This window comes from Schistocerca serialis, chromosome 5, assembly GCF_023864345.2.
Source record: "Schistocerca serialis cubense isolate TAMUIC-IGC-003099 chromosome 5, iqSchSeri2.2, whole genome shotgun sequence".
Lineage (NCBI taxonomy): Eukaryota > Metazoa > Arthropoda > Insecta > Orthoptera > Acrididae > Schistocerca > Schistocerca serialis.
The window spans coordinates 685,544,027-685,561,318 of record NC_064642.1 but is presented as its reverse complement, the minus strand read 5'-3'; the positions used below and the strand labels follow the sequence as shown (position 1 = coordinate 685,561,318).

Sequence of the window (17,292 nt, the reverse complement as noted above, 5' to 3'; positions counted from 1 at the left end):
AGAAAGGGACATCTGTTGCACCACAGGGAGGGAGGAGGGTGAGGAGCAGGACACATATTCTTCCATTGGTAAGCATTTTTTTGTGGTTTATACTATTGGAATTTTGGTTTTTCATGTTGATTTTAAAATGACCTATTTCATGTTTGAAATGTACTAACTCGTTTTTTCCTCACAGCAGGTCAACTTGTGTGTGGTTGCAACACTTTGGTCCGATTGAGTACATTTTTGGAGAAAGGGACATCTGTTGCACTACAGGGAGGGAGGAGGGTGAGGAGCATGACACATTTTCTTCCATTGGTAAGCATTTTTCGGTGGTTTGTACTTTTGGAATTTTGGTTTTCTATGTTGATTTTAAAATGACCTATTTCATGTTTGAAATGTACTAACTCGTTTTTTCCTCACAGCAGGTCAACTTGTGTGTGGTTGCAACACTACGGTCCCATTGAGTACATTTTTGGAGAAAGGGACATCTGTTGCGCCACAGGGCGGGAGGAGGGTGAGGAGCACGACACATTTTGATTCATTGGTAAGCATTTTTTGGTGGTTTATACATTTGGAATTTTGGTATTTTATGTTGATTTTAAAATGACCTATTTCATGTTTGAAATGTAATAACTCGTTTTTTCCTCACAGCAGGTCAACTTGTGTGTGGTTGCAACACTACGGTCCCATTGAGTACATTTTTGGAGAAAGGGACATCTGTTGCACCACAGGGAGGGAGGATGGTGAGGAGCACGACACATTTTCTTCCATTGGTAAGCATTTTTTTGTGGTTTATACTTTTGGAATTTTGGTTTTTTATGTTGATTTTAAAATGACCTATTTCATGTTTGAAATGTACTAACTCGTTTTTTCCTCACAGCAGGTCAACTTGTGTGTGGTTGCAACACTACGGTCCCATTGAGTACATTTTTGGAGAAAGGGACATCTGTTCCACCACAGGTCGGGAGGAGGGTGAGGAGCACGACACATTTTGATTCATTGGTAAGCATTTTTTTGTGGTTTATACTTTTGGAATTTTGGTTTTTTATGTTGATTTTAAAATGACCTATTTCATGTTTGAAATGTACTAACTCGTTTTTTCCTCACAGCAGGTCAACTTGTGTGTGGTTGCAACACTACGGTCCCATTGAGTACATTTTTGGAGAAAGGGACATCTGTTGCACCACAGAGCGGGAGGAGGGTGAGGAGCACGACACATTTTCTTCCATTGGTAAGCATTTTTTTGTGGTTTATTCTTTTGGAATTTTGGTTTTTTATGTTGATTTTAAAATGACCTATTTCATGTTTGAAATGTACTAACTCGTATTTTCGTCACAGCAGGTCAACTTGTGTGTGGTTGCAACACTACGGTCCCATTGAGTACATTTTTGGAGAAAGGGACATCTGTTGCACCACAGGGAGGGAGGAGGGTGAGGAGCACGACACATTTTCTTCCATTGGTAAGCATTCTTTTGTGGTTTATACTTTTGGAATTTTGGTCTTTTATGTTGATTTTAAAATGACCTATTTCCTGTTTGAAATGTACTAATTCATTTTTTCCTCACAGCAGGTCAACTTGTGTGTGGTTGCAACACTACGGTCCCATTGAGTACATTTTTGGAGAAAGGGACATCTGTTGCACCACAGGGAGGGAGGAGGATGAGGAGCACGACACATTTTCTTCCATTGGTAAGCATTTTTTTGTGGTTTATACTTTTGGAATTTTGGTTTTTTATGTTGATTTTAAAATGACCTATTTCATGTTTGAAATGTACTAACTCGTTTTTTCCTCACAGCAGGTCAACTTGTGTGTGGTTGCAACACTACGGTCCCATTGAGTACATTTTTGGAGAAAGGGACATCTGTTGCACCACAGGGAGGGAGGAGGGTGAGGAGCACGACACATTTTCTTCCATTCGTAAGCATTTTTTTGTGGTTTATACTTTTGGAATTTTGGTTTTATATGTTGATTTTAAAATGACCTATTTCATGTTTGAAATGTACTAACTCGTTTTTTCCTCACAGCAGGTCAACTTGTGTGTGGTTGCAACACTACGGTCCCATTGAGTACATTTTTGGAGAAAGGGACATCCGTTGCACCACAGGGAGGGAGGAGGGTGAGGAGCACGACACATTTTCTTCCATTGGTAAGAATTTATTTGTGGTTTATCCTTTTGGAATTTTGGTTTTTTATGTTGATTTTAAAATGACCTATTTCGTGTTTGAAATGTACTAACTCGTTTTTTCCTCACAGCAGGTCAACTTGTGTGTGGTTGCAACACTATGGTCCCATTGAGTACATTTTTGGTGAAAGGGTTGTCTGTTGCACCACAGGGAGGGAGGAGGGTGAGGAGGACGACACATTTTCTTCCATTGGTAAGCATTTTTTTGTGGTTTATACTTTTGGAATTTTGGTTTTTTATGTTGATTTTAAAATGACCTATTTCATGTTTGAAATGTACTAACTCGTTTTTCCTCACAGCAGGTCAATTGTGTGTGGTTGCAACACTATGGTCCCATTGAGTACATTTTTGGAGAAAGGGACATCTGTTGCACCACAGGGAGGGAGGAGGGTGAGGAGCACGACACATTTTCTTCCATTGGTAAGCATTTTTTTGTGGTTTATACTTTTGGAATTTCGGTTTTTTATGTTGATTTTAAAATGACCTATTTCATGTTTGAAATGTACTAACTCGTTTTTTCCTCACAGCAGGTCAACTTGTGTGTGGTTGGAACACTACGGTCCCATTGAGTACATTTGTGGAGAAAGGGACATCTGTTGCCCCACAGGGCGGGAGGAGGGTGAGGAGCACGACACATTTTGATTCATTGGTAAGCATTTTTTTGTGGTTTATACTTTTGGAATTTTGGTCTTTTATGTTGATTTTAAAATGACCTATTTCATGTTTGAAATGTACTAACTCGTTTTTTCCTCACAGCAGGCCAACTTGTGTGTGGTTGCAACACTACGGTCCCATTGAGTACATTTTTGAGAAAGGGACATCTGTTGCACCACAGGGCGGGAGGAGGGTGAGGAGCACGACACATTTTGATTCATTGGTAAGCATTTTTTTGTGGTTTATACTTTTGGAATTTTGGTCTTTTATGTTGATTTTAAAATGACCTATTTCATGTTTGAAATGTACTAACTCGTTTTTTCCTCACAGCAGGTCAACTTGTGTGTGGTTGCAACACTACGGTCCCATTGAGTACATTTTTGGAGAAAGGGACATCTGTTGCACCACAGGGAGGGAGGAGGGTGAGGAGCACGACACATTTTCTTCCATTGGTAAGCATTTTTTTGTGGTTTATACTTTTGGAATTTTGGTTTTTTATGTTGATTTTAAAATGACCTAATTCATGTTTGAAATGTACTAACTCGTTTTTTCCTCACAGCAGGTCAACTTGTGTGTGGTTGCAACACTATGGTCTCATTGAGTACATTTTTGGAGAAAGGGACATCTGTTGCACCACAGGGAGGGAGGAGGGTGAGGAGCACGACACATTTTCTTCCATTCGTAAGCATTTTTTTGTGGTTTATACTTTGGAATTTTGGTTTTTTATGTTGATTTTAAAATGACCTATTTCATGTTTGAAATGTACTAACTCGTTTTTTCCTCACAGCAGGTCAACTTGTGTGTGGTTGCAACACTACGGTCCCATTGAGTACATTTTTTGAGAAAGGGACATCTGTTGCACCACAGGGCGGGAGGGGGGTGAGGAGCACGACACATTTTGATTCATTGGTAAGCATTTTTTTGTGGTTTATACTTTGGAATTTTGGTTTTTTATGTTGATTTTAAAATGACCTATTTCATGTTTGAAATGTACTAACTCGTTTTTTCCTCACAGCAGGTCAACTTGTGTGTGGTTGCAACACTACGGTCCCATTGAGTACATTTTTGGAGAAAGGGACATCTGTTGCACCACAGGCAGGGAGGAGGGTGAGGAGCACGACACATTTTCTTCCATTGGTAAGAATGTTTTTGTGGTTTATACTTTTGGAATTTTGGTTTCTTAATTTTGATTTTAAAATGACCTATTTCATGTTTGAAATGTACTAACTCGTTTTTTCCTCACAGCAGGTCAACTTGTGTGTGGTTGCAACACTATGGTCCCATTGAGTACATTTTTGGAGAAAGGGACATCTGTTGCACCACAGGGAGGGAGGAGGGTGAGGAGCACGACACATTTTCTTCCATTGGTAAGCATTTTTTTGTGGTTTATACTTATGGAATTTTGGTTTTTTATGTTGATTTTAAAATGACCTATGTCATGTTTGAAATGTACTAACTCGTTTTTTCCTCACAGCAGGTCAACTTGTGTGTGGTTGCAACACTATGGTCCCATTGAGTACATTTTTGGAGAAAGGGACATCTGTTGCACCACAGGGAGGGAGGAGGGTGAGGAGCACGACACATTTTCTTCCATTGGTAAGCATTTTTTTGTGGTTTATACTTTTGGAATTTTGGTTTTTTATGTTGATTTTAAAATGACCTATTTCATGTTTGAAATGTACTAACTCGTTTTTCCTCACAGCAGGTCAATTGTGTGTGGTTGCAACACTATTGTCCCATTGAGTACATTTTTGGAGAAAGGGACATCTGTTGCACCACAGGGAGGGAGGAGGGTGAGGAGCACGACACATTTTCTTCCATTGGTAAGCATTTTTTTGTGGTTTATACTTTTGGAATTTCTGTTTTTTATGTTGATTTTAAAATGACCTATTTCATGTTTGAAATGTACTAACTCGTTTCTTGCTCACAGCAGGTCAACTTGTGTGTGGTTGCAACACTACGGTCCCATTGAGTACATTTTTGGAGAAAGGGACATCTGTTGCCCCACAGGGCGGAAGGAGGGTGAGGAGCACGCCACATTTTGATTCATTGGTAAGCATTTTTTTGTGGTTTATACTTTCGGAATTTTGGTCTTTTATGTTGATTTCAAAATGACCTATTTCATGTTTGAAATGTACTAACTCGTTTTTTCCTCACAGCTAGTCAACTTGTGTGTGGTTGCAACACTACGGTCCCATTGAGTACATTTTTGGAGAAAGGGACATCTGTTGCACCACAGGGCGGGACACATTTTGATTCATTGGTAAGCATTTTTTCGTGGTTTATACTTTTGGAATTTTGGTCTTTTATGTTGATTTTAAAATGAGCTATTTCATGTTTGAAATGTACTAACTCGTTTTTTCCTCACAGCAGGTCAATTTGTGTGTGGTTGCAACACTACGGTCCCATTGAGTACATTTTTGGAGAAAGGGACATCTGTTGCACCACAGGGAGGGAGGAGGGTGAGGAGCACGACACATTTTCTTCCATTCGTAAGCATTTTTTTGTGGTTTATACTTTGGAATTTTGGTTTTTTATGTTGATTTTAAAATGACCTAATTCATGTTTGAAATGTACTAACTCGTTTTTTCCTCACAGCAGGTCAACTTGTGTGTGGTTGCAACACTATGGTCCCATTGAGTACATTTTTGGAGAAAGGGACATCTGTTGCACCACAGGGCGGGACACATTTTGATTCATTGGTAAGCATTTTTTCGTGGTTTATACTTTTGGAATTTTGGTCTTTTATGTTGATTTTAAAATGAGCTATTTCATGTTTGAAATGTACTAACTCGTTTTTTCCTCACAGCAGGTCAACTTGTGTGTGGTTGCAACACTATGGTCTCATTGAGTACATTTTTGGAGAAAGGGACATCTGTTGCACCACAGGGAGGGAGGAGGGTGAGGAGCACGACACATTTTCTTCCATTGGTAAGCATTTTTTTGTGTTTTATACTTTGGAATTTTGGTTTTTTATGTTGATTTTAAAATGACCTAATTCATGTTTGAAATGTACTAACTCGTTTTTTCCTCACAGCAGGTCAACTTGTGTGTGGTTGCAACACTATGGTCCCATTGAGTACATTTTTGGAGAAAGGGACATCTGTTGCACCACAGGGAGGGAGGAGGGTGAGGAGCACGACACATTTTCTTCCATTGGTAAGCATTTTTTTGTGGTTTATACTTTTGGAATTTTGGTTTTTTATGTTGATTTTATAATGACCTATTTCATGTTTGAAATGTTTTAACTCGTTTTTTCCTCACAGCAGGTCAACTTGTGTGTGGTTGCAACACTATGGTCTCATTGAGTACATTTTTGGAGAAAGGGACATCTGTTGCACCACAGGGAGGGAGGAGGGTGAGGAGCACGACACATTTTCTTCCATTCGTAAGCATTTTTTTGTGTTTTATACTTTGGAATTTTGGTTTTTTATGTTGATTTTAAAATGACCTATGTCATGTTTGAAATGTTTTAACTCGTTTTTTCCTCACAGCAGGTCAACTTGTGTGTGGTTGCAACACTATGGTCTCATTGAGTACATTTTTGGAGAAAGGGACATCTGTTGCACCACAGGGAGGGAGGAGGGTGAGGAGCACGACACATTTTCTTCCATTCGTAAGCATTTTTTTGTGTTTTATACTTTGGAATTTTGGTTTTTTATGTTGATTTTAAAATGACCTATTTCATGTTTGAAATGTACTAACTCGTTTTTTCCTCACAGCAGGTCAACTTGTGTGTGGTTGCAACACTATGGTCCCATTGAGTACATTTTTGGAGAAAGGGACATCTGTTGCACCACAGGGAGGGAGGAGGGTGAGGAGCACGACACATTTTCTTCCATTGGTAAGCATTTTTTTGTGGTTTATACTTTTGGAATTTTGGTTTTTTATGTTGATTTTAAAATGACCTATGTCATGTTTGAAATGTTTTAACTCGTTTTTTCCTCACAGCAGGTCAACTTGTGTGTGGTTGCAACACTATGGTCCCATTGAGTACATTTTTGGAGAAAGGGACATCTGTTGCACCACAGGGAGGGAGGAGGGTGAGGAGCACGACACATTTTCTTCCATTGGTAAGCATTTTTTTGTGGTTTATACTTTTGGAATTTTGGTTTTTTATGTTGATTTTAAAATGACCTATTTCATGTTTGAAATGTACTAACTCGTTTTTTGCTCACAGCAGGTCAACTTGTGTGTGGTTGCAACACTACGGTCCCATTGAGTACATTTTTGGAGAAAGGGACATCTGTTGCACCACAGGGAGGGAGGAGGGTGAGGAGCACGACACATTTTCTTCCATTGGTAAGCATTTTTTTGTGGTTTATACTTTTGGAATTTCTGTTTTTTATGTTGATTTTATAATGACCTATTTCATGTTTGAAATGTACTAACTCGTTTTTTGCTCACAGCAGGTCAACTTGTGTGTGGTTGCAACACTACGGTCCCATTGAGTACATTTTTGGAGAAAGGGACATCTGTTGCCCCACAGGGCGGAAGGAGGGTGAGGAGCACGACACATTTTGATTCATTGGTAAGCATTTTTTTGTGGTTTATACTTTAAGAATTTTGGTCTTTTATGTTGATTTTAAAATGACCTATTTCATGTTTGAAATGTACTAACTCGTTTTTTCCTCACAGCAGGTCAACTTGTGTGTGGTTGCAACACTACGGTCCCATTGAGTACTTTTTTGGAGAAAGGGACATCTGTTGCACCACAGGGCGAGAGGAGGGTGAGGAGCACGACACATTTTGATACATTGGTAAGCATTTTTTTGTGGTTTATACTTTTGGAATTTTGGTCTTTTATGTTGATTTTAAAATGACCTATTTCATGTTTGAAATGTACTAACTCGTTTTTTCCTCACAGCTAGTCAACTTGTGTGTGGTTGCAACACTACGGTCCCATTGAGTACATTTTTGGAGAAAGGGACATCTGTTGCACCACAGGGAGGGAGGAGGGTGAGGAGCACGACACATTTTCTTCCATTCGTAAGCATTTTTTTGTGGTTTATACTTTGGAATTTTGGTTTTTTATGTTGATTTTAAAATGACCTAATTCATGTTTGAAATGTACTAACTCGTTTTTTCCTCACAGCAGGTCAACTTGTGTGTGGTTGCAACACTATGGTCTCATTGAGTACATTTTTGGAGAAAGGGACATCTGTTGCACCACAGGGCGAGAGGAGGGTGAGGAGCACGACACATTTTGATACATTGGTAAGCATTTTTTTGTGGTTTATACTTTTGGAATTTTGGTCTTTTATGTTGATTTTAAAATGACCTATTTCATGTTTGAAATGTACTAACTCGTTTTTTCCTCACAGCAGGTCAACTTGTGTGTGGTTGCAACACTACGGTCCCATTGAGTACTTTTTTGGAGAAAGGGACATCTGTTGCACCACAGGGCGAGAGGAGGGTGAGGAGCACGACACATTTTGATACATTGGTAAGCATTTTTTTGTGGTTTATACTTTTGGAATTTTGGTCTTTTATGTTGATTTTAAAATGACCTATTTCATGTTTGAAATGTACTAACTCGTTTTTTCCTCACAGCTAGTCAACTTGTGTGTGGTTGCAACACTACGGTCCCATTGAGTACATTTTTGGAGAAAGGGACATCTGTTGCACCACAGGGAGGGAGGAGGGTGAGGAGCATGACACATTTTCTTCCATTGGTTACCATTTTTTTGTGGTTTATACTTTTGGAATTTTGGTTTTTTATGTTGATTTTAAAATGACCTATTTCATGTTTGAAATGTACTAACTCGTTTTTTCCTCACAGCAGGTCAACTTGTGTGTGGTTGCAACACTACGGTCCCATTGAGTACATTTTTGGAGAAAGGGACATCTGTTGCACCACAGGGAGGGAGGAGGGTGAGGAGCACGACACATTTTCTTCCATTGGTAAGCATTTTTTTGTGGTTTATACTTTTGGAATTTTGGTTTTTTATGTTGATTTTAAAATGACCTATTTCATGTTTGAAAGTACTAACTCGTTTTTTCCTCACAGCAGGTCAACTTGTGTGTGGTTGCAACACTATGGTCTCATTGAGTACATTTTTGGAGAAAGGGACATCTGTTGCACCACAGGGAGGGAGGAGGGTGAGGAGCACGACACATTTTCTTCCATTCGTAAGCATTTTTTTGTGGTTTATACTTTGGAATTTTGGTTTTTTATGTTGATTTTAAAATGACCTAATTCATGTTTGAAATGTACTAACTCGTTTTTTCCTCACAGCAGGTCAACTTGTGTGTGGTTGCAACACTATGGTCTCATTGAGTACATTTTTGGAGAAAGGGACATCTGTTGCACCACAGGGAGGGAGGAGGGTGAGGAGCACGACACATTTTCTTCCATTCGTAAGCATTTTTTTGTGTTTTATACTTTGGAATTTTGGTTTTTTATGTTGATTTTAAAATGACCTATTTCATGTTTGAAATGTACTAACTCGTTTTTTCCTCACAGCAGGTCAACTTGTGTGTGGTTGCAACACTATGGTCCCATTGAGTACATTTTTGGAGAAAGGGACATCTGTTGCACCACAGGGAGGGAGGAGGGTGAGGAGCACGACACATTTTCTTCCATTGGTAAGCATTTTTTTGTGGTTTATACTTTTGGAATTTTGGTTTTTTATGTTGATTTTAAAATGACCTATGTCATGTTTGAAATGTTTTAACTCGTTTTTTCCTCACAGCAGGTCAACTTGTGTGTGGTTGCAACACTATGGTCCCATTGAGTACATTTTTGGAGAAAGGGACATCTGTTGCACCACAGGGAGGGAGGAGGGTGAGGAGCACGACACATTTTCTTCCATTGGTAAGCATTTTTTTGTGGTTTATACTTTTGGAATTTTGGTTTTTTATGTTGATTTTAAAATGACCTATTTCATGTTTGAAATGTACTAACTCGTTTTTCCTCACAGCAGGTCAATTGTGTGTGGTTGCAACACTATGGTCCCATTGAGTACATTTTTGGAGAAAGGGACATCTGTTGCACCACAGGGAGGGAGGAGGGTGAGGAGCACGACACATTTTCTTCCATTGGTAAGCATTTTTTTGTGGTTTATACTTTTGGAATTTCTGTTTTTTATGTTGATTTTATAATGACCTATTTCATGTTTGAAATGTACTAACTCGTTTTTTGCTCACAGCAGGTCAACTTGTGTGTGGTTGCAACACTACGGTCCCATTGAGTACATTTTTGGAGAAAGGGACATCTGTTGCCCCACAGGGCGGAAGGAGGGTGAGGAGCACGACACATTTTGATTCATTGGTAAGCATTTTTTTGTGGTTTATACTTTAAGAATTTTGGTCTTTTATGTTGATTTTAAAATGACCTATTTCATGTTTGAAATGTACTAACTCGTTTTTTCCTCACAGCAGGTCAACTTGTGTGTGGTTGCAACACTACGGTCCCATTGAGTACTTTTTTGGAGAAATGGACATCTGTTGCACCACAGGGCGAGAGGAGGGTGAGGAGCACGACACATTTTGATACATTGGTAAGCATTTTTTTGTGGTTTATACTTTTGGAATTTTGGTCTTTTATGTTGATTTTAAAATGACCTATTTCATGTTTGAAATGTACTAACTCGTTTTTTCCTCACAGCTAGTCAACTTGTGTGTGGTTGCAACACTACGGTCCCATTGAGTACATTTTTGGAGAAAGGGACATCTGTTGCACCACAGGGCGGGACACATTTTGATTCATTAGTAAGCATTTTTTCGTGGTTTATACTTTTGGAATTTTGGTTTTTTATGTTGATTTTAAAATGACCTATTTTGTGTTTGAAATGTACTAACTCGTTTTTTCCTCACAGCAGGTCAACTTGTGTGTGGTTGCAACACTACGGTGCCATTGAGTACATTTTTGGAGAAAGGGACATCTGTTGCACCACAGGGAGGGATGAGGGTGAGGAGCACGACACATTTTCTTCCATTAGTAAGCATTTTTTTGTGGTTTATACTTTTGGAATTTTGGTTTTTTATGTTGATCTTAAAATGACCTATTTCATGTTTGAAATGTACTAACTCGTTTTTCCTCACAGCAGGTCAATTGTGTGTGGTTGCAACACTACGGTCCCATTGAGTACATTTTTGGAGAAAGGGACATCTGTTGCACCACAGGGAGGGAGGAGGGTGAGGAGCATGACACATTTTCTTCCATTGGTTACCATTTTTTTGTGGTTTATACTTTTGGAATTTTGGTTTTTTATGTTGATTTTAAAATGACCTATTTCATGTTTGAAATGTACTAACTCGTTTTTTCCTCACAGCAGGTCAACTTGTGTGTGGTTGCAACACTACGGTCCCATTGAGTACATTTTTGGAGAAAGGGACATCTGTTGCACCACAGGGAGGGAGGAGGGTGAGGAGCGCGACACATTTTCTTCCATTGGTAAGCATTTTTTTGTGGTTTATACTTTTGGAATTTTGGTTTTTTATGTTGATTTTAAAATGACCTATTTCATGTTTGATATGTACTAACTCGTTTTTTCCTCACAGCAGGTCAATTTGTGTGTGGTTGCAACACTACGGTCCCATTGAGTACAATTTTGGAGAAAGGGACATCTGTTGCACCACAGGGAGGGAGGAGGGTGAGGAGCACGCCACATTTTGATTCATTGGTAAGCATTTTTTTGTGGTTTATACTTTTGGAATTTAGGTTTTTTATGTTGATTTTAAAATGACCTATTTCATGTTTGAAATGTACTAACTCGTTTTTTCCTCACAGCAGGTCAACTTGTGTGTGGTTGCAACACTACGGTCCCATTGAGTACATTTTTTAGAAAGGGACATCTGTTGCACCACAGGGAGGGAGGAGGGTGAGGAGCACGACACATTTTCTTCTATTGGTAAGCATTTTTTTGTGGTTTATACTTTTGGAATTTTGGTTTTTTATGTTGATTTTAAAATGACCTATTTCATGTTTGAAATGTACTAACTCGTTTTTTCCTCACAGCAGGTCAACTTGTGTGTGGTTGCAACACTACGGTCCCATTGAGTACATTTTTGGAGAAAGGGACATCTGTTGCACCACAGGGAGGGAGGAGGGTGAGGAGCACGACACATTTTCTTCCATTCGTAAGCATTTTTTTGTGGTTTATACTTTGGAATTTTGGTTTTTTATGTTGATTTTAAAATGACCTATTTCATGTTTGAAATGTACTAACTCGTCTTTTCCTCACAGCAGGTCAACTTGTGTGTGGTTGCAACACTACGGTCCCATTGAGTACATTTTTGGAGAAAGGGACATCTGTTGCACCACAGGGAGGGAGGAGGGTGAGGAGCACGACACATTTTGTTTCATTGGTAAGCATTTTTTTGTGGTTTATACTTTTGGAATTTTGGTTTTTTATGTTGATTTTAAAATGACCTATTTCATGTTTGAAATGTAACAACTCGTTTTTTGATCACAGCAGGTCAACTTGTGTGTGGTTGCAACACTACGGTCCCATTGAGTACAGTTTTGGAGAAAGGGACATCTGTTGCACCACAGGGAGGGAGGAGGGTGAGGAGCACGACACATTTTCTTCCATTGGTAAGCATTTTTTTGTAGTTTATGCTTTTGGAATTTTGGTTTTTTATGTTGATTTTAAAATGACCTATTTCATGTTTGAAATGTACTAACTCGTTTTTTCCTCACAGCAGGTCAACTTGTGTGTGGTTGCAACACTATGGTCCCATTGAGTACATTTTTGGAGAAAGGGACATCTGTTGCACCACAGGGAGGGAGGAGGGTGAGGAGCACGACACATTTTCTTCCATTGTTAAGCATTTTTTTGTGGTTTATACTTTTGGAATTTTGGTTTTTTATGTTGATTTTAAAATGACCTATTTCATGTTTGAAATGTACTAACTCGTTTTTCCTCACAGCAGGTCAATTGTGTGTGGTTGCAACACTATGGTCCCATTGATTACATTTTTGGAGAAAGGGACATCTGTTGCACCACAGGGAGGGAGGAAGGTGAGGAGCACGACACATTTTCTTCCATTGGTAAGCATTTTTTTGTAGTTTATACTTTTGGAATTTTGGTTTTTTATGTTGATTTTAAAATGACCTATTTCATGTTTGAAATGTACTAACTCGTTTTTTCCTCACAGCAGGTCAACTTGTGTGTGGTTGCAACACTACGGTCCCATTGAGTACATTTTTGGAGAAAGGGACATCTGTTGCACCACAGGGCGGGAGGAGGGTGACGAGCACGACACATTTTGATTCATTGGTAAGCATTTTTTTGTGGTTTGTACTTTTGGAATTTTGGTCTTTTATGTTGATTTTAAAATGACCTATTTCATGTTTGAAATGTACTAACTCGTTTTTTCCTCACAGCAGGTCAACTTGTGTGTGGTTGCAACACTACGGTCCCATTGAGTACATTTTTGGAGAAAGGGACATCTGTTGCACCACAGGGAGGGAAAAGGGTGAGGAGCACGACACATTTTCTTCCATTGGTAAGCATTTTTTTGTGGTTTATACTTTTGGAATTTTGGTTTTTTATGTTGATTTTAAAATGACCTATTTCATGTTTGAAATGTACTAACTCGTTTTTTCCTCACAGCAGGTCAACTTGTGTGTGGTTGCAACACTACGGTCCCATTGAGTACATTTTTGGAGAAAGGGACATCTGTTGCACCACAGGGAGGGAGGAGGGTGAGGAGCACGACACATTTTCTTCCATTGGTAAGCATTTTTTTGTGGTTTATACTTTTGGAATTTTGGTTTTTTATGTTGATTTTAAAATGACCTATTTCATGTTTGAAATGTACTAACTCGTTTTTCCTCACAGCAGGTCAACTTGTGTGTGGTTGCAACACTACGGTCCCATTGAGTACATTTTTGGAGAAAGGGACATCTGTTGCACCACAGGGAGGGAGGAGGGTGAGGATCACGACACATTTTCTTCCATTGGTAAGCATTTTTTTGTGGTTTATACTTTTGGAATTTTGGTTTTTTATGTTGATTTTAAAATGTTCTATTTCATGTTTGAAATGTACTAACTCGTTTTTTCCTCACAGCAGGTCAACTTGTGTGTGATTGCAACACTACGGTCCCATTGAGTACATTTTTGGAGAAAGGGACATCTGTTGCACCACAGGGAGGGAGGAGGGTGAGGAGCACGACACATTTTCTTCCATTGGTAAGCATTTTTTTGTGGTTTATACTTTTGGAATTTTGGTTTTTTATGTTGATTTTAAAATGACGTATTTCATGTTTGAAATGTACTAACTCGTTTTTTCCTCACAGCAGGTCAACTTGTGTGTGGTTGCAACACTACGGTCCCATTGAGTACATTTTTGGAGAAAGGGACATCTGTTGCACCACAGGGAGGGAGGAGGGTGAGGAGCACGACACATTTTCTTCCATTGGTAAGCATTTTTTTGTGGTTTATACTTTTGGAATTTTGGTTTTTTATGTTGATTTTAAAATGACCTATTTCATGTTTGAAATGTACTAACTCGTTTTTTCCTCACAGCAGGTCAACTTGTGTGTGGTTGCAACACTACGGTCCCATTGAGTACATTTTTGGAGAAAGGGACATCTGTTGCACCACAGGGAGGGAGGAGGGTGAGGAGCACGACACATTTTGATTCATTGGTAAGCATTTTTTTGTGGTTTATACTTTTGGAATTTTGGTTTTTTATGTTGATTTTAAAATGACCTATTTCATGTTTGAAATGTACTAACTCGTTTTTTCCTCACAGCAGGTCAACTTGTGTGTGGTTGCAACACTACGGTCCCATTGAGTACATTTTTGGAGAAAGGGACATCTGTTGCACCACAGGGAGGGAGGAGGGTGAGGAGCACGACACATTTTCTTCCATTGGTAAGCATTTTTTTGTGGTTTATACTTTTGGAATTTTGGTTTTTTATGTTGATTTTAAAATGACCTATTTCATGTTTGAAATGTACTAACTCGTTTTTTCCTCACAGCAGGTCAACTTGTGTGTGGTTGCAACACTACGGTCCCATTGAGTACATTTTTGGAGAAAGGGACATCTGTTGCACCACAGGGAGGGAGGAGGGTGAGGAGCACGACACATTTTCTTCCATTGGTAAGCATTTTTTTGTGGTTTATACTTTTGGAATTTTGGTTTTTTATGTTGATTTTAAAATGACCTATTTCATGTTTGAAATGTACTAACTCGTTTTTTCCTCACAGCAGGTCAACTTGTGTGTGGTTGCAACACTACGGTCCCATTGAGTACATTTTTGGAGAAAGGGACATCTGTTGCACCACAGGGAGGGAGGAGGGTGAGGAGCACGACACATTTTCTTCCATTGGTAAGCATTTTTTTGTGGTTTATACTTTTGGAATTTTGGTTTTTTATGTTGATTTTAAAATGACCTATTTCATGTTTGAAATGTACTAACTCGTTTTTTCCTCACAGCAGGTCAACTTGTGTGTGGTTGCAACACTACGGTCCCATTGAGTACATTTTTGGAGAAAGGGACATCTGTTGCACCACAGGGAGGGAGGAGGGTGAGGAGCACGACACATTTTGATTCATTGGTAAGCATTTTTTTGTGGTTTATACTTTTGGAATTTTGGTTTTTTATGTTGATTTTAAAATGACCTATTTCATGTTTGAAATGTACTAACTCGTTTTTTCCTCACAGCAGGTCAACTTGTGTGTGGTTGCAACACTACGGTCCCATTGAGTACATTTTTGGAGAAAGGGACATCTGTTGCACCACAGGGAGGGAGGAGGGTGAGGAGCACGACACATTTTCTTCCATTGGTAAGCATTTTTTTGTGGTTTATACTTTTGGAATTTTGGTTTTTTATGTTGATTTTAAAATGACCTATTTCATGTTTGAAATGTACTAACTCGTTTTTACCTCACAGCAGGTCAACTTGTGTGTGGTTGCAACACTACGGTCCAATTGAGTACATTTTTGGAGAAGGGGACATCTGTTGCACCACAGGGAGGGAGGAGGGTGAGGAGCACGACACATTTTCTTCCATTGGTAAGCATTTTTTTGTGGTTTATACTTTTGGAATTTTGGTTTTTTATGTTGATTTTAAAATGACCTATTTCATGTTTGAAATGTACTAACTCGTTTTTTCCTCACAGCAGGTCAACTTGTGTGTGGTTGCAACACTACGGTCCCATTGAGTACATTTTTGGAGAAAGGGACATCTGTTGCACCACAGGGAGGGAGGAGGGTGAGGAGCATGACACATTTTCTTCCATTGGTAAGCATTTTTTTGTGGTTTATACTTTTGGAATTTTTGTTTTTTATGTTGATTTTAAAATGATCTTTTTCATGTTTGAAATGTACTAACTCGTTTTTTCCTCACAGCAGGTCAACTTGTGTGTGGTTGCAACACTACGGTCCCATTGAGTACATTTTTGGAGAAAGGGACATCTGTTGCACCACAGGGCGGGAGGAGGCTGAGGAGCACGACACATTTTGATTCATTGGTAAGCTTTTTTTTGTGGTTTATACTTTTGGAATTTTGGTTTTTTATGTTGATTTTAAAATGACCTATTTCATGTTTGAAATGTACTAACTCGTTTTTTCCTCACAGCAGGTCAACTTGTGTGTGGTTGCAACACTACGGTCCCATTGAGTACATTTTTGGAGAAAGGGACATCTGTTGCACCACAGGGAGGGAGGAGGGTGAGGAGCACGACACATTTTGTTTCATTGGTAAGCATTTTCTTGTGGTTTATACTTTTGGAATTTTGGTTTTTTATGTTGATTTTAAAATGACCTATTTCATGTTTGAAATGTAACAACTCGTTTTTTGATCACAGCAGGTCAACTTGTGTGTGGTTGCAACACTACGGTCCCATTGAGTACAGTTTTGGAGAAAGGGACATCTGTTGCACCACAGGGAGGGAGGAGGGTGAGGAGCACGACACATTTTCTTCCATTGGTAAGCATTTTTTTGTAGTTTATACTTTTGGAATTTTGGTTTTTTATGTTGATTTTAAAATGACCTATTTCATGTTTGAAATGTACTAACTCGTTTTTTCCTCACAGCAGGTCAACTTGTGTGTGGTTGCAACACTATGGTCCCATTGAGTACATTTTTGGAGAAAGGGACATCTGTTGCACCACAGGGAGGGAGGAGGGTGAGGAGCACGACACATTTTCTTCCATTGGTAAGCATTTTTTTGTGGTTTATACTTTTGGAATTTTGGTTTTTTATGTTGATTTTAAAATGACCTATTTCATGTTTGAAATGTACTAACTCGTTTTTCCTCACAGCAGGTCAATTGTGTGTGGTTGCAACACTATGGTCCCATTGATTACATTTTTGGAGAAAGGGACATCTGTTGCACCACAGGGAGGGAGGAAGGTGAGGAGCACGACACATTTTCTTCCATTGGTAAGCATTTTTTTGTGGTTTATACTTTTGGAATTTTGGTTTTTTATGTTGATTTTAAAATGACCTATTTCATGTTTGAAATGTACTAACTCGTTTTTTCCTCACAGCAGGTCAACTTGTGTGTGGTT

General features: G+C 39.0%; 1 protein-coding gene across 1 annotated transcript in view; it reads left to right on the top strand.

Moving 5' to 3' along the window:
* LOC126482177 (dentin sialophosphoprotein-like) overlaps positions 1-7,343 on the top strand; it is a 195,618-nt gene extending 188,275 nt beyond the window's left edge. Inside the window, exons 100-103 of the mRNA XM_050106156.1 lie at positions 27-68; positions 256-297; positions 2,317-2,358; positions 7,309-7,343. Coding sequence (XP_049962113.1) covers positions 27-68; positions 256-297; positions 2,317-2,358; positions 7,309-7,343 — 161 coding nt within the window. The remainder of the gene's footprint in view (positions 1-26; positions 69-255; positions 298-2,316; positions 2,359-7,308) is intronic.
* The last annotated feature ends 9,949 nt before the right edge of the window (positions 7,344-17,292 follow it).